Source organism: Ornithodoros turicata, chromosome 1 (genome assembly GCF_037126465.1).
Source record: "Ornithodoros turicata isolate Travis chromosome 1, ASM3712646v1, whole genome shotgun sequence".
In the NCBI taxonomy this organism is placed as follows: domain Eukaryota; kingdom Metazoa; phylum Arthropoda; class Arachnida; order Ixodida; family Argasidae; genus Ornithodoros; species Ornithodoros turicata.
In genome coordinates, this window is record NC_088201.1 from 1,439,258 (window position 1) to 1,457,799 (window position 18,542).

The following is an 18,542-nucleotide window of genomic DNA, read 5'->3' on the forward strand; positions in this document are numbered from 1 at the left end:
AGTTGTGTTTAGGTACCGCTAGGGGAGCTATCGGCTATCGGTGCACAGAGCCGTTTATAGGGCTAAACGGCTCTGTCGGTGCAGAAATCGAAACTATGTCCCACATGGATGTTCACTGGTAGTGCCCCTAGCGGTGCCTGCCATTCCGCCACCTCCGCTATGGGCTTCCGCACCAACTGGTTAAAAGAATTACACAAGTCGACCGTACATACAGCAAAGGTACGACCAGACAATCAACAAAGAACGAACGCGAGCGGAATCGAATTACAAAGATAGAAATGAATGCCATCGAAGAAGAAATCTGGCACTCTACAGCATCAAAGAATAAAAGTATGCAATTATACAACGAATACAAGGTGGCACCAGCTCCAGAGACTTTATATAATGGCGACAGAGCCAGCGGACCCCTGTTTCAGGCCCGCACGGGGTCCTTACTAACGCGGAGAGACTGTTCGAACTCTTCGGAAAGGATACTGCGAAATGCCTCCTGTGCGGCACCGACGAGGAGGAGGAGGATGTGAGGCACATCCTGCTATCATGCCCAGCACTCCACTCAACTCCATCGGAACGCCGCGCTTCCAGTTTTATTTGTGTGTTCGGAGGTTTACTCTTGGTTTACCCTTCTGTTACAAGACCGGTCAGAGTCTGCAGGACAAGCACGCAGGACTACAAACATCATCCGTAGCAGCGACGCTTGGGTGACGGCGTGGCCACGTTTTGTGTTTGTTGCTGAAGTGGTAAAACATGCCAGTAATCAAACTTGTACAACAATGAAGGAAATCAGACACCAGCTTGCAAACAAACGATTCAATGAAAGATGAAAGTCACCGTGTTAAACGATTCAAGATGACCCTCTCACAGACAGGAGTACGAAACAACCGATCAAGTACGTACTTACGAATGAAACATTATTCCCGTGACAGAGCTGCGAGCTGCTTTCTGTTGAACGACAGCCGCAACCGCGGTAAGAACACGTTGTTTCTGCAATGGTGCTCACATTTTAAGAGTAAATTACTTCGGAAAAGCATAAAAGCACGGAAAGCAGCGCGAGCAACAAAGCGTTGCCAAACCGAAACCTTAAAGAGGATCACGTGATGGACAGGAAGTAATGGCTGTTTTGAAAGGAGCGACCGCCAGAGGGGTACCACGGTATTCTGTTCGAAACGGCCGCGCTCCTGTGTTTCCTTCCTCCATGGTGCCGCCTGTGCCTGCCTGCAGATATCTCTCCTGAGACCGCCATGCACTACCATGCACTGTCATGACCGCACTATTCTAATGCATGGAAGCCGATGTTTTCGCGCTCTGTTTATTTTTTTACATTTGGGTATGGCTTCCAGAATTTTTTTGTAGCTTTCGCACGCATATAAATACGCCATCGTACGCCACCGGAAGTTCCTTGGGTAAGTAGACGAGTTTAGATATAAAAATGCGGGTTACGTTTTTCCGCACACATCCTGTATGTTGATGGCAAACATGGAGGGCAAACATGTTGGCAAATATCTGTAGGTGACGAAGCCGTTTGATCCAAGTCTATGTCCACTAGTCCCGAACATTCGCCAGCTCACCACGTGCGCATGGCATAATGCGAATGTCAAGGAACTACGCATTACTCATTTCTTCCTGGACCTGGAATAAGAAGTGAAATAGGTCGAAAGGGGACCATGTCCCCCTTTCCACGTCGGGAAATGGGCAACCGCTGCACCAATAGCGATCGTGCCCCACAGTTTCACTTCCTAATGGCGTCTCGTGTGGTGCGTTCACTTCATCTCAGACGCCGAAACTATCATAACGTCGAATCGCCGTCGTTAGTAGAATCGCGATCGTACGAGTCTCTCGGGAAGCCGAAGAATATTCCTGTCATCTGAAATTCGTACGAAAAGAATTAAACCAAATATAAATATTGAGGCAAGAAAATAGGCTGCGACTGTTCGTTTTCCATTAATCTGAGTGAAGAAGGCCTGTCGCAGCGCTTTTGCGTCTTCGTTGTGGCCAACGCTGCCGAAATTCGCCAAGACCCAGCACGTGCAGTCCTGCCGCGAGTGACGCGACAGTGTCGTAATGCGAGCTTCACCTAAAGCACGCAGGCGTTAGGTGAAGCCGACCTGCGGAATGGTGGCACAAGGATAACTATACAGGAAGCTGAGGACCTTGATGAGGCTATACTGCAGAGCAAAGCGAAACAAAACTATGGCGCGAACAAAGAAGGATTAGGATGTACAGTATTTGTCTGCCGCATCAAGCGTATCTGTCAGGTACAGTCCGCATTGTGAACGAAATACTGCATCCGAAACGCTTGAGAAACAGTCCTCACATGCAATATGAACTAGACCACGAAAATGATGCGGCTGAAACATTCCAGCTAAAATACTCGCATCTCAAGGTGAAGAAATGCGAACTGGTTGTCGATCCTGCGGAGTTGCCATTTGTATGAACAAGCGCCGACAGGCAGATAAATGATGATGGAATTTTAGAAATCAAGTCTCCTTCGTGAGCCGAGAATATAACACCACGTAGGAAGCATCGAGACATCATCGGAGTTAAACTCCACAAAGGAAGCTTGCAACTACCGACGTCTCAAACATTTTTATCAGATACAGACTCGGCTGAACATAACTGAGTGACGGTTCTGCACGCTTGCCGTGTGCAGGTCACCATCAGACCTCAAAGTCTTCGAAATTCATTGGGATAAAGACTTCCGAGTAAAGACACTTGCGTAGCTGAACAAGTTCCACTTGGAATACCTACTACCAGAACTTGTCTATCCAAGGGTGGAAACATGACATCGAGGAATGAAGCAAGCTATACGATGAATTCCGTGATGCGTATAGATGCATACAAATTGTTGTTGTTCGTTTCTTCGAAACATCACATCATCATCATTATTTACGTGTCGTTGCTGAATGAAGAAAGATACCATGAGGCTATTCTGTATCTGTGCAGGACTTTAGAGCTTTGCATGATGTGAATGGGGTTCTGCCATGTAAACAACGCAATAACGTGCAACCTACTGCAACATATTACCTGTGGCAGTTCAGCTCCACTACGATCATTTATTTTATGTCTTCTGTCTACAAAACCATGACCTTCAGCAAAACGTCAATTTTTGCATCAGTACTATAATTTGTGTATATTTGGCGGTGGGTCAGTTCAATGTACGTGCCTTCTTTCGGGATATCACATGGCAATACTTCTTCGCCTGGGAGTCTCCCATTTATTGAAGACAAATTTATGCGACGGGCATCACACCGAACAGGCTCAGCGATAAGAACCGCAGTGAGTCAGTGCATTTTATGACTCCGAACGTAAGTGTCGCGATGACTGCTCTCGCCTGAACATGACGGTGTTATGGTAGTGAGGCAAAACTATCGATATATCGATAGTGCAGAAAAACTATCAATAGCCTTACGGTAGTAGAGTATGGATAGTAACGTCGTATTTTCTTTCTTTTGTGTGTGTGTGTGTGTGCTAGATTTGGCTCTCGACAATTTCGTACCTGCCTTGGGGGGCGTTGCTGGCATTGCCTGAAGATCGCAGCATCGTAACGCTGCTCATTGCACGAGCACGGTTCTGGCCCCATGCAGCACAATGTACTGAAAGTAGAGTGCAATGGGGGAGGACGGATAGGTGAGAGGCCCTGAACAGACCCGTGAAACTAAAGAACACTGATAAGACACATACCGTCCATCCCCCAATGCACTCGACTTTCAGTACATTGTGCTGCTTGGGGCCAGAGCTGTGTATTTGGGCGCTACGATGCTGCGATCTTTAGGCGATGCCAGCAACGCGCCCTTGGTTTTTCCAGTCTCGCGTCAGCTATCAGTATATAGTAACACAATGCAAAGAAGAAACTTTGAGAAAGAGTACCGGGTCGTGACTGGATACTCTGTTTGGACGAGAGTTTGAACGCTTCTTCGTCACTTTTTACTGATTGTTCTATTCCACATGTAGAAGCATTTCGATTTAGAATTCAATAGTAGCTGTTTTTGTAATAATAATATTTTCCTAGGGTTGCTAGGTACTGACAGACACAGACGGTATATACAGGGTGTTTCACCTACAGTGATAACAAGAGGCGGGGATTCCTCCTCGAGAGGCACATGTCACGTCATACTCTGTCATACTCTGCGTCATACTCTCTCAGAGATACTCTGCATAGTTTATGTTGGGTCTGTGGTTAGCCGTGGAGGACTCGATATTTCTGGAAGAAAAAAAGTGAGGTTCGCTCGGCAATTTTCCAAGTTGAATTGAAAAAAATGAATTTCCCACAATTGAAAATTACCCAAAGCCTTCCTCAATGGTGGCAAAAGTTTCCAGGAGGTAATTGCCGAAAGTCCCACCGGCGAGTACGTCGCCAGTTTTTTATCACGTTATGTGAAACAACCTGTAGAGCAGGGTGTCGAACCAAACTCGAACCGCACCCTAACCGTTATTGTTACGGAACCGAACCCGAACTGCAATTTTCTCGACACTGTTGAACCCGAACCTGAGCAGAACCGCAAAAAAATAATAGCGGTTCGGACATAAAAGAAGTCAGCATAAGAGTTGGCTCTCAATGACGGACTTCACACCTAGAAGTGAAACGAGGACGGCTAGCGCTCCACGCTCATGCGCACGAATGAAGGGAGAAAAATAGGGAGCCACTATTTAGCAGTGTTGTACCCGCTACCCGAAAAAGGTAGCGCAATACCGATACGCGCTACCTGAGCAAAAAGTAACGAAATCCCGATATCGTTATACGTACCTAAAAGTAGCGGAATACCGCTACCGTTACCCGTAAAAAGTAACGCGATACTTCATGCGCTACTTTTTAGGAAAGAAACAAACAGTATCGTTGATGACGTACTTCAAACGTCTTAAAATAATAAATAAAACAATATCTCAAAATAATAAATCGACGTCCAATGGAGGTTACACGTAGGTTGCCTGAAGGCTAAAATTTTGAAAACCGTTTTTTTTTACAGATTTACTAAAGCCTACTCGGTATCCTGCATATCTTTTTCTCTTCCTCTAAAGCAAATAAAGCACAAAGCAAGTCTACCGATAAAAGGCTCAACAGCTTTGTCACAAAAAGAACTCGGATTGCCCGGAACGAGAAGTTGGTAAACATACCATGGTGTGCTTTTTCAAATTGAACGTTGACTTCCTTGACGCACAGATAAAGCTTTCCCACCGAGGCGCATAGTAGACATCTGAACACCACGCTACTGTTTTGTACTGTAGCAGGCCATGGTCCCTCCATTGCAGCGGACAAGAAATGGCAACTGTCAAGCACCTGAGCGCACGTGCTGCAATGTCATGTGGAATGTCATGACTCATAGCTATCGAGGACGGCTCCAGAATGGAGTGACGTCAGTTGCAGACAACTCCGACAATGCACCAAATCTTGAAGGTTCATCCCAAATAGGGAACACGTGGAGGACACATCCTCTTTGTAAGATAACGGCCTCTGTGCCCTCCTTTCGGCTATTTGTCCGGTCTTTCCAGAATGAGTTGTGATATCGGCCAGCTTGATCGAAGGCAGGCAGAGTGGAGGTTTCATGATAGGTCGAAGTCGAGTTGTCGCGAACCCCAGCTCGGAAAGTAGCGGTAGCGCTCAAAGATTGCGCTACCGCAAATTTGTAGCGGAAGTACTTCTTTCGTTACCCGTTTAAAAAAGTAGCGCGATCTCTACTCCGCTACCGAAAAAAGTAACGGATACGGTAGCGCCGTTACTAGTAGCGGCGCTACGTACAACACTGCTATTTAGTGACTCTAGAATGGAGTTGTGGATAAGGAGAACGGTGGTTTGAAAAGTAAAAGCAGTTCTGCTGACTAGTAGTGCAATGGTGTCGTGACTCATTTCTACAAAGCACATTCCGCACAGGATTATGACATTGACTTTCGAGACGAACCCTTGGGTGGATCCTTTTGTTTCCGAGGTGGACATGGACTGGGAACGCCAGAGCTCTGGGGAATGCGATTATGCGACACCAAAGGGACTAAAAACGTCACCTCATTTGTCGGTCGACCTTCGATTTCAGGAAAAATGATCCATAGGGAAGAAAGATCCACTGGTGGTTCTTCTTTCCCTTTGGATCTTTCTTCCACAAGCGTCGACCGGCGGCGTTCCCCGTCCGCACCAACGGCATGATTACATCACGGTGAGGTTTCTTCGCTAGAGGTCTATTCAACCGTTTTTATGATGTGTCTTCTAATAAGCATGGAGTACATCGGGTCTCGCATCTCCATTCTTTTTAACATGTCAAGAGCTGGAAAATCGACATATCCAGCTTAAAAGTGTACAAGGCGAATACAGGAATAGCGAATAGAACGACCTTCACGGACATGGAAAACTCGTGAAGCTGAGCGGCTAATTAGTGATATCGGATTTTTAAGCACGGCATATCATCTCGGGATTTTCTCTGCTTCGAGACCGTAAATTTCGAAATGTATTTTTCGAGGCGGACGGTGGGGGCTTCGGCCGTCCACCAATCAGAGAGTCCTTCCAAAAGTCCAACAGGAGAACCGAAAGGCGTGAGTTCAAACCGCCGCTGTTTGGTCACTAATTCAACAACAACACGTCGCAAACAAAATCCATTCAATTGCTTTTTGGGAGCTTCTTAGTTGGTTGCGCCTCAACGATCGAACTGTCGCATTCATTCAGTGACCAGGCCAACGAATACCTCTACGTGAGATCTATAAAGAAAGCCTACGATGCCGAATTCCAGATGCGATAAATATACACCAGAGAATATCACATTAGGAAACGTTGGACTCAATGGTCTCGTCGTCACTCGAGGAAAGGAGTCCTGCCCACGGAAAGAATAAAGCGCCCTGGAACATAGGAAACGCTTCACCCCTCCAGCGATTCGTACGTGAAGAGAGAACCATGAACGAGCCTTCGCCATCCAAGGAGCGATCGATGCAAGTCCGTTACCTTCCATATACGGACTGGAACCTAGCAAAGACACCACCGGACAGTCAAACAACGGCATAACAAGAAAAGAGATATCTAGTAGAAATAGAACAAGATATCTGCTATTCAGCAATAATAGAAAAGGAGAAATTATGTAGAGGCCTCATTTCCCAGGCTAGAGACAGGAAGATTGCTAACGAGGACAAGGTACCCCGCTGTGCATCCTGTGCGACACGGGAGAAGAGCAAGACATTACATTCCGAAACTGAAACCGTAGCTACAGTACAGTGGCTGCATGTAGACATACGAAGCTAGTGACCAAGCCAAGCGCATCCGATCCACTGAAAAGGCCGACCCGCCTGGTGAGTATTTCATGGAAGAACGCGTGTCCAACCGCAGATTTGGCTTCCACCGCGATATCCTCACGGAAGATTCGAGTGACACATTCACACGGTGCGGAATACCGGCAACAGAAAGTCTGCCTCTTCCGCTTCTTTCCACAGCATCGCATTCAAATATACATTTTTTATATTTCGTGAGAGGATTCTCCTTTGAGGCAGAAATGGCTCTCTGATTGGCTGCTATGGACGCCCGTCAACCGACCTAATCCCGGTGCCTGGGTTTTCCTCAGACGGCATATGTCGGCACAGTTCCCTTAGAAGTCGGCCCAGGACGCACATTCCCCGTACATTGCCCACTGAACCAGACATCGTTTCAGTTGACGGATGAAGCCAGACTGGCTGGCTCGTTTGTTGAAGTGCTCTTTTCAGTATTGTACCCGCTACCCGAAAAAGGTAGCGCAATACCGCTACCGTTACCCGTAAAAAGTAACGCGATACTTCATGCGCTACTTTTTAGGAAAGAAACAAAGTGTCATTGATGACGTACTTCAAACGTCTTAAAACAATAAAATAAAACTATCTCAAAATAATAAATCGACGTCCAATGGAGGTTACACGTAGGTTGCCTGAAGGCTAAAATTTTGATAACCGTTTTTTTTACAGATTTACTAAGGCCTACTCGGTATCCTGCATATCTTTTTCTCTTCCTCTAAAGCAAATAAAGCACAAAGCAAGTCTACCGACAAAAGGCTCAACAGCTTTGTCACAAAAAGAACTCTGATTGCCCGGAAGGAGAAGTTAGTAAACATACCATGGTGTGCTTTTTCAAATTGGACGTTGACTTCCTTGACGCACAGATAAAGCTTTCCCACCGAGGCGCAACACCACGCTACTGTTGTGTACTGTAGCAGGCCATGGTCCCTCCATTGCAGCGGACAAGAAATGGCAACTGTCAAGCACCTGAGCGCACGTGGTGGAATGTCATGACTCATAGCTAGCGAGGACGGCTCCAGAATGGAGTGACGTCAGTTTGCAGACAACTCCGACAATGCACCAAATCTTCAAGAAGGTTCATCCCAAATAGGGAACACGTGGAGGACACACCCTCTTTGTAAGATAACGGCCTCTGTGCCCTCCTTTCGGCTATTTGCCCGGTCTTCCCAGAATGAGTTGTGATATCGGGCAGCTTGATCGAAGGCAGGCAGAGTGGAGGTTTGATGATAGGTCGAAGTCGAGTTGTCGCGAACCCCAGCTCGGAAAGTAGCGGTAGCGCTCAAAGATTGCGCTACCGCAAATTTGTAGCGGAAGTACTTCTTTCGTTACCAGTTTTAAAAAGTAGCGCGATCTCTACTCCGCTACCGAGAAAAGTAACGGATACAGTAGCGCCGCTACTAGTAACGGCGCTACGTACAACACTGGTACGGAGTACCGCTACCGTTAATAGAAAAAAGTAACGCGATACTCTACCCGATACTTGTGTTTGAAATGCGAAGATGATGCAACTTAGAAAGATCGCTTACGTGAACACCCCATTTATTGTAATAGCAAATTGGGAGAAGACAGTTTTGCAGTAAAAGAACAGCATATTTATTATGTAGCTCGGACACCTTGCTTGACTTTTATCAATAGCGTCTTCTTCAGCCATCCTAGCTGGCCGTGGTCTCCGGCAGCTGACAGAGGCCAGTATGACAATTACCTTAGTCTCGGAGTCCAGTGACGAAGGAAACCTCTCCGAAGTTAACAATGCCACGTGTCAGCATGACTCGGTGCGACACGGCAGCTCAGCAGTGGAATCCAGAGCGTACTCTCAAGGACTTGACCCCTGTTCGTTGACCTCAACCCTTTTGGTGATCACAGCGAGGTTATCTCCACAAGGTTCAAAGACAAAGTGAACATGCATTCGGTATAATTCCTTAATTCCTGTTACGGGAGCACGTAGGCGTTTCCACAGGCTTCTTGTCGAAGGCTAGGCGGGCCATTGACAATGAATAAGAGTAAGAAATACGGTCGGCGACGAAAGGGTGGGGCACTAAACAAGTAGCAGTATCCGTAAAGATACGGAGATCGCGTTACCATAAATTTGTAACGGAAATACTTTTCCAGATACCGATTTAACAATGTATCGCGATACGGAAAAAAGTATGGAAACGGCGCTACGTACAACACTGCTTCTAGGGAATGGCCGGGAGGGTTCATGTTTTTCTCTCCCTTTCTGGGAGGCTTTTTTTTTTTCTTTATGGGAGTAGCAGAATTCGCCACGTGACGGATTCCATTTCTTCCCTTTTTCAAACTCAAACTGCATTTGCTCCTGCTTATTTCGTGGGTTCTTAACGAGAACTATTTTAAATAAGTAGATAATGTCAATAAGTAATATTTTTCTTAATATGTAATCCGCAATGAAGATTTTCTAGGGACCGTATGTCGCTATTACCGGCAAGAGGCCATCTGCTGGTTCACATCTAGTGTTGGGGAATCCCGGGCAATTTTTGCAGTCCCAGGATTTAGGGATTTTTTCCTGACGAATCCCGGGATGGGATTCCGGGATTGATACAAAACAGAGACAGCACCCAAATGCAGCCTTTGAGTATGCTCTGATTATTCGTGTGTGTGAATTTCGTGTCTCTCTCATTGGCGCTCTGCCTCTACAGGTCAATCAAATCATTCCTAATGACTTGATGTTTTCCATTCTGTTTTAATACGCAACCTCGAATAACGACAGTAATTTAATTCGCAGTCACAATTTATTTCAGGCTGGCACCAAACCAAGCTCTGACTTGCAAAACACACATGACCAAGAGGCAATTGATGTGTTCAATTCGAGGAATTAAGTTTATTTCAATTAAAACTCGATAAAATTACTCGCAGTACACGGCAAAAGTTCCCTCCAAATAAATGTGATTTTTTAGTTATTTTTCAGTACCGAAACTCCCCCACGTTTTCATTACTGTTGTGAGGATAGAACGACTTACGATGGCACTCCGGACACTCAGAGGTCTGTTCCGGTATTTGCGGTGAATACTGGCGTAACAATTACGAGTTATTTCATTTGGAGCCCACATATTGAATGCCAATACTGTGTCCTTAGCGCAAGCACTCTCTCCGTATCGTTTGAGGAGTAATAACAGCGCAAAGGAAGGGGAAAAAAGAGAGTCTTTTCGGAAACCCCAATTTTCCTGGACATTGTAAGCAGGTGGAGGTATTCACATCATGTTGCTTGGCAAGTTTTGAAATGTCCATTTCCGTGTCCCTGTTGTGACCTTTACACCATGGTGCATACTCAGGGTTCTTCAAATTCGGGAGGGAAAAATCGGATGGCTATATTTACGCACGAGAATTCGGGGAGAAATCGGCCGCTACGATCTCTGTTTGATATGTCATCTGGGAATTTTCGGGTGAAACGAGAGGCATATGAAACATGCCGCTGCTGCGACAATAATCTTTATATTTCCGCTCGGGGATAGTGAATGACCACGGTATTCAAACACTTGCCCGAGCTCCACAGAAGTTGGTCTTTGACTCCTGTAGGAGGGGATTACAAACGGAGGGCAAACAGGAAGGAGGAGGTTGTCATAAAATATCTCTCTTTGCTGATATTATGATTCACTTTTCCGACGGTTTACCTAGATCGACAAGTTGAAGGACAGCAACGATTTCGGGTAGATACCGAGCAGTGTTGTACCCGCTACCCGAAAAAGGTAGCGCTATACCGATACGCGCTACTTGAGCAAAAAGTAACGAAATCCCGATATCGTTACACGTACCTAAAAGTAGCGGAATACCGCTACCATTACCCGTAAAAAGTAACGCGATACTTCATGCGCTACTTTTTAGGAAAGAAACAAACATTATCGTTGATGACGTACTTCAAACGTCTTAAAATAATAAATAATAAAATAAAACAATATCTCAAAATAATAAATCGACGTCCAATGGAGGTTACACGTAGGTTGCCTGAAGGCTAAAATTTTGAAAACCGTTTTTTTACAGATTTACTAAAGCCTACTCGGTATCCTGCATATCTTTTTCTCTTCCTCTGAAGCAAATAAAGCACAAAGCAAGTCTACCGATAAAAGGCCCAACAGCTTTGTCACAAAAAGAACTCGGATTGCCCGGAACGAGAAGTTGGTAAACATACCATGGTGTGCTTTTTCAAATTGGACGTTGACTTCCTTGACGCACAGATAAAGCTTTCCCACCGAGGCGCATAGTAGACATCTGAACACCACGCTACTGTTTTGTACTGTAGCAGGCCATGGTCCCTCCATTGCAGCGGACAAGAAATGGCAACTGTCAAGCACCTAAGCGTACGTGGTGCAATGTCATGTGGAATGTCATGACTCATAGCTAGGGAGGACGGCTCCAGAATGGAGTGACGTCAGTTTGCAGACAACTCTGACAATGCACCAAATCTTCAAGAAGGTTCATCCCAAATAGGGAACACGTGGAGGACACATCCTCTTTGTAAGATAACGGCCTCTGTGCCCTCCTTTCGGCTATTTGCCCGCTCTTCCCAGAATGAGTTGTGATATCGGGCAGCTTGATCGAAGGCAGGCAGAGTGGAGGTTTGATGATAGGTCGAAGTCGTGTTGTCGCGCACCCCAGCTCGGAAAGTAGCGGTAGTACATGCAGCGGAAGTACTTCTTTCGTTACCAATTTAAAAAAGTAGCGCGATCTCTACTCCGCTACCGAAAAAAGTAACGGATACGGTAGCGCCGCTACGTACAACACTGATACCGAGTGTTACCCGAATTCTTGAAAATTTGTTCGGGGGGGGGGGGGGGGAACTATCGTGAAAAATCGGGTCTAACCCGAAAACGAAGAACCCTATGCATACTAACCACCATACCGTATTTTCCGGTGTATAACGCGCGCGTTATAAGTAAAAAAAGCGTTCTGAAGAGGTCATGCGTGTGACCTAACGGTGCCTGCAGAGTTCCTTTTCAGGTCGGTGACGTACAACTTCTAGCCACTTCCAGAGTGTGCTGTGGCTCTCTCCCATATCTCTTAGAGTCAGTTGACAAAACCGGCTAAATGGCACTGGACTTCATAAAGGTTAATGATGGTGCTATTCAGCAGTCAATAATTTTGAATTCATTTCAGAAGAATGGCGTGATTGAGAAGGGACGCGAAACGGAAAGCAGAGAGGAGACTCAAGTATAGGCGACCTGCGTTTCGCCAGAGGCCACTCAGTGTTGCCAGGTCACTTAGGCGAAAATTCAGGAGGTCGGCATCAGAAAAATCAGTAGAATTCAGTATATGTACTATAAACAAGGGTAAAACGCTCCACGGCGACCTAACTATAGTAGGCCATATGATAAATAAACAGAAACTATCACAATATAGGCGATAGAATAAGGAAAATATACGCCTTATTTGTTGCACAGAGTCAAGACGTGCTTGCACATCGTCATTCGATCATGTACTGTCGCTCATACATATGTACGGTCACTTTCTACTAAGTCACGGCGTAGTATAGAAGTTCTTGTCTCCTATCAGTCGCTTGATGTGCAGCAGTCCAGTGAAAGCTTTTTCATTTTTCATGAGGCTGACATAAGGAAATATCCGTTCCACGCACGTGCTCGAACGCTGCTAGCAGAGGAGGTTCATAACGAAACTTCCTAACGACGGAACGTGTCTTCATGTTTGCTATGTTTCCGCGGGTGTCCCGTGGAATATGCATACTTCTGCAATCTATGTGTTAGAAATTGATTTACTTGCGCAGCCGCTCGCTCTTTTAAAGGTGGCTATTCGCAGATGCCACATAACGCGTAGACCCCTCACTATGTCAAAACGACATTGTTTTCTCGCTCGTACGCGGACTATGATGCAACCAGACAGTGTCAGCAAACATGAATTGGAGTCGCTATGTAAAACCAGGCTTGAGGCAAAAAAAAAAAAAAAAAGGTAGTAGATTTAAGCGCGTTCTGATATGTTTTTCCAGTATTTCAGTAGACCGATTCGAAGTCAAGTAGATCTACTGAAATTTCAGTAGACCTAGCAACACTGGCGCCACTAGTTATTGTGCTACAGCGCCACTCGCGGAAAGCGCGCGCATAGTCATGCTGTAGAGTGACGAGGCGAGTGTGTTGTGTTTGCGCATAGGTATGGGGGGGGGGGGGGGGCTTTAGCACACGGCTAAGCAAATTCACCAGCACAGAACACATGTGGAATATGTCGCCCATGTAGGGCGGGATCCGGAAAAATCGTCCCCGGAGACGTTTGACGAAAACTACTTTTCTTGATACTTTTCTTGCGGGGACGATTTCCGGGGGACATTTTCTCCGGGAGACGTTTTCTCCGGGGACGATTTTTCCTACACCCATGTAGGGCACAAGTGTGACCAGAATTCGAGTATTCCGTGTATTTTACGTATTTTTATTTATATAGGTATCATTACTCGTGATATATGGCACGCCAGGTCCATGTTATCTTCACTAAATTGAGCTAGGTGCCCCACTAAGAAGGGTGGCATGACTAACACGGCGTTCATTGACTGTCCCCGGAAATCCTCGTCAATGAGAACTCCATGGCCTTTTTTGCGCATGCTTCAGGAAGCCAGAGTTGCCAATGATTGAGAAATATGTAGCCCAGCCACCGTAGCATGCCAGCCGCGTCCACGTCGGCATCAGGAGAGGCCGTGGATATACAAAAATCGCTCGTCTTGTCACCGACATACGACAGTTCTCTTCGTTGGTACCCACTTTTCTCTTGGCTGCAACACGCGTTTAAAGGTTAGTACTCTCCTCACCGTAAAATAAAATGTGCCGCACATTGTAAATGAACGCGTAGATGAACTTATTCAATTCAATGAACTGTTGTCATCCAACGTTCTCTCCTATCCTTCCCGAGAAGCGGGTTACACGAGGCGTGGATATCATCGCAGCAATAGTTGCCTCTCGACGACCATCGATTAGGACTTTCGTTTTCCATGGCACAACGTGCGAAGAATTCGACAAACAGAGAATGTGATAGCTAACAAGCTGCCGCCGCGCGACAGTAGATTTATGCGAGCTCCCGCCACAGCGTGGCGCTCGCGTCGCTCCGAAGCTGTAGCGTTTCAAATACAGCATATGCATATATGATACACCGCTTTGGTTTATCGTGTATACTGGTGGCAGTACAGAAGCACCATTGCGGTGCGCGTTATACATCCAACATTTTTCAAATTCGGCCCGTTTTTAGGGGTGCACGTTATATACAGGAAAATACGGTACTCCGTGCGTTCACAGATGGAGTTTGGGTTTTCTTTCGCTCATTTCCCTTGCAAAGGCGGACCGAACCCCCGTCTAGGCAGAGCAGCGAACAATGTTACGATATAAAAAAAAAAGTACACAACAACACAACATAAATTTATTTTAAAAAAAAGAAACAACACGTGGTGCAAGAAAGAATGCAAATACAAGATGGTAAGAGTAAACTGTAAAGTAAGTTGCCACGTAACTGCCCACTGATCTGCTGGTATAAATACGGTTTTGGTGTTTGTTAAAAAAGGTTGTAAATAGAATTTTTTTGGAAGTGGAATCTTTGTTCCGTATTCATTATAGACAGTATGAAATAAATCGGTAGGCGTGACAACTGCGAATAAAAACGAGCCTTTTATTTGAGGAGAACATAAAACGTGTCGCATATTAAAAATGAATGTTTCGGTTATGAAAAAATGGTTAGGAAGCAAGCGAGCTGGTGAAGATGATACATAATGTAAAACCCCGAGACTAGGGAACACGAAAGGACAGACACAAACACGAAGTCTCACTTCGTGTCTGTCCTTTCGTGTTCCTTTCTGTCTGTCCTTTCGTGTTCCCTAGTCTCGGGGTTTTACATTATGCATTATGTTTCGATTAATACGCAGCGACAGAACGCCGAGGAGACAAAACGCACACAGGAGACATTTGCGTTACTAGACAAGGACTGCGTAAAAGCGTGCTGTTTCGGTTTTACATTAACCCCGTCCTGGGATTAGTCGGGGAAAGTCCAGACGTCCCGGGACCGTAAGAGTGGCCCGGAATTCCCAACGCTATCTGTGGTGTACTCCTAGGTAAACATGGGCGCATGGAGATGACATGACCGCCGTTAGAAGTGGCGTCGGAAGTCCCTCACAGCATGCGAGGCTTGACCCAACCCAACCCAACCTAACCTAACCATTGGTGTGCTTATTATAAACGACTCGTCTATACAATCCAATGACGGTGGAGGATGTAACGCATATGGGGAGGCCCCCTCGCGTTCGTCATTACCTTCAGGCGAAAACGAAATTGGCGTTTGCGCAGCACAAACTGAAATACTGATTCATAACATAAAAACCCGAGACTGGGGGGACAAAAAACGACAACACAGACAAGGTCGCAGGTTTTTTTTTTTTCGTCCCCAGTCTCGGGTTTTTATGTTATGGATGCATACCAGCAGCTCGCTTGCTACCTTTCTATCCTCTGGCTAATTGTTTCATGAAGTGCTATAAGACAAAGCGAGCGGTGGCGTGTTCCCGTCAAAAGCGCAATATGGTATCGTCTGCAAAGGGTGTCACCAAAAAGGCTCTTCCTGCCATGGCTCAGGCAAATAAGACAGCAGATATGAAAATCCTTTGCTGGAGCGAAATCTGCGTCTGAATGGCTACCGTTCGCGTAGAGAGTCCGCATATCCCACAGGGAATGATTGGGTGGGTGAATTTCGTCTTGTGTTCGTTTTCACTCTGCGGTAACAGAGATGAAAGTGAGTCTGTCTCGGGCGACAGGTACACATGAAAATGGGCTGCTGGAACCCTGAGAGCGAAAGTTCAGGGGGGCAGTGCCCCTGGAAACTAGTCCCTGGTGGGATTTGTGGTCTATTAAGTGGAACAGTCTGCCGCATACTAATACGATACACCTTGTATAATTACGTTCAGGTATAATCAGGTGAAAATGGCGCCTAAACTACAGGTTTTCCCGGTGATTTTAATCCAAGTGCCATCGAAATTAATCCACGTGTCATGCAAACTTTATGGGGCATGGATTAATTTAGCTGGAACTTGGATTAAAATCGCCGGGAAAACCTGTTTGCTTTGCTCAATTTAGCATGTTTGCACAACCCCTCCCACGCTTCTTTGCCTTCAGTCCTATCGGAGAGAAGACATTTCGGAAACACACTAAGGCTAACGCTAGTTTTTAAAGGAAAGCCATTTTGGCCTCGTGACGCACGCTATTTTCGGCCGCAAACTTTACAAAGAGTTGGCTCTCCCATATAAATTAGGATGCTCCTTTGACTTTAGCCTGATGAAATACAATACAACGACGTAATCAAAGCGTGAGTGAAGCACTGCATGAGGAAATCACACTTTCGACAGCCCAAGCAGAGCCGCACAGTGCATTATTTCGTGATTTCATCCAATTTATTTGTTTTATTAGTATTATTATTACTTTAAATAAAAGGCATTACAATATATCCTAACAAAATATAAGTGAGTGCCGCTCAAAATCTGTTTGGAAGAATCCGTGTTTACATACTCCAGCAAAATGCATGTTATCGATTGAAAGATGGATACAGACAGAGAAAGGTGACCGGGAGAATGTCTTTTCGTCTTGAGATGTATGCGTGCAAAAACGGGTAACTCAAGGCCACAAAAACACATCAAATCCCTCTCTGCCCTCATTTTGTCGTCAGTCACATAGTGCTTCATTACCCCCATGTCGTATGCTGTTCAAGGCTGGACCCCCCCCGGTTTTTAGCACTCTGCTAGAACAAAGTTTTCACTTGTAATTGTGTGGAGATCGAGCTCACTGATTGCTATTCGTAAAGGGGGCGGCAACCAAATATTTCCACCACCTCGCTGTTTATCCACAATGTCAACCATGAGGGGGCGTTGCAAAAAATTAGGTTGTCATCATTACAGCTCTATATGTATTATTGCCGACATGTCTAAAGTTGAAATTGCACTGGGCCCACTCTAGAGTGCATGGGAAAAAAAGTTCGGGGGGGTCTGGATAAATCGCCGCCTTGTTGGATCGCAGCCATTCAAAGGCAATCAAACAACAAGAACGAGGAAAGTTTTTGATCAAATTGTTCCGCAATGTCCGAGCCCTTGAAAATGGTTTTATGAAGCGGAGTTGAAAAAATAAATAAATAAATACACGAAAAGTTTTTTTCTACGAATAATCGCGAACGTCGTATAAAACAAGCAGTAAAAAGTTGTGACGAGGGTGAGTTGAGGTCAACTGTGCTCAACCTCGTCACGTATCAACCGAAAATCATCACCTGCTTCCCAACACCTGTCGACAACCCCGAGATGGTGCCGAAACGTCACTGACCGGCAGACGCCATGAGAGATTAACCCGTGCCACGTTGGATTTTGACAGGTCGCTGCCAGTGACAGCAACGTGTCCCAACCGACTTACCGACTTCTGCAGATCTGGATGCACACGCAGCACATAGCAAAAGGCAAACTGTACCGAGTACTAGGCGTTTATCCGAAATGCCCATTTCAACACATTAGCTCATCCTACAGCCGATGGTGAACACTGAGAGGCTACCGTAAAGGTGATGCGCCTGCGCTTGTTGTACGCATGCGCACATTGACCGTAGTAGTAGTAGTAGTAGCAGCCCGGCGCGGCAGGTAGAGCCACTTGGAATGCCGGCATGTCGACGGGGGTGACTAAATGGTATTGCGGACATTTTCGGTCCATAACCCGATGTACAAATTCGCTTTTATTTCCCGCATGACATCCCGTCGGGTTTTTCGTCCCTTGCTTGCTCAGAAGAAACGCAGATGCCTCACCCCTTTAACGGAATTTCTTTTTCACCATGAATGCTCTGCTCGACTTCAGTTGAGGGTGGCACGGGGCTTTTCTACCATTTTGCGAGTAATCACATTGAGGAAGATTCATTAATTTTCGTAAGAAAATCAGATTCCTTCGTCAATCTGGAGAACGTTCTCCAAGACCCGGAAATCTCTCCATTGGAACCAAAGTAAGTTTCCACAATTTCGACGGAAATTCTCAAAAATTCCATTCATACGTTGGAAATTGGATCGGTTTATTTAATGGGACACGTTTTAAAATTACGAAACAAGTTTGCATTTAATCGGGTCACTTCCAATGAACCTTTCGAATTCGGGATTGAACCGAGGGTGTCTTCCCACAACACGGTGTTCATATTTTCAGGAGGTTCCTCGTTGTCTATTCCAAGAAATATCTGGGAAATCCCTTCTTGTGAATTGATGCAACCACCTCCGACGGCGACGTCACTGTGACGTCACCCGGCAGAGCCACCTTTTTCAACGTTCCCACGTGTTCCCACGGCGATGGATAGGTTATGCTGGTTCCGGGGCCCCGCGGTGC

General features: G+C 45.9%; 1 protein-coding gene across 1 annotated transcript in view; it reads right to left on the reverse strand.

Annotated features, from left to right (window-relative positions):
- Window positions 1-17,751, reverse strand: part of LOC135377258 (low-density lipoprotein receptor-related protein 2-like) — a 94,278-nt gene extending 76,527 nt beyond the window's left edge. The window contains exon 1 of the mRNA XM_064609566.1: window positions 17,601-17,751. Coding sequence (XP_064465636.1) covers window positions 17,601-17,685 — 85 coding nt within the window. The 5' untranslated portion in view covers window positions 17,686-17,751. The remainder of the gene's footprint in view (window positions 1-17,600) is intronic.
- Window positions 17,752-18,542: the final 791 nt, after the last annotated feature.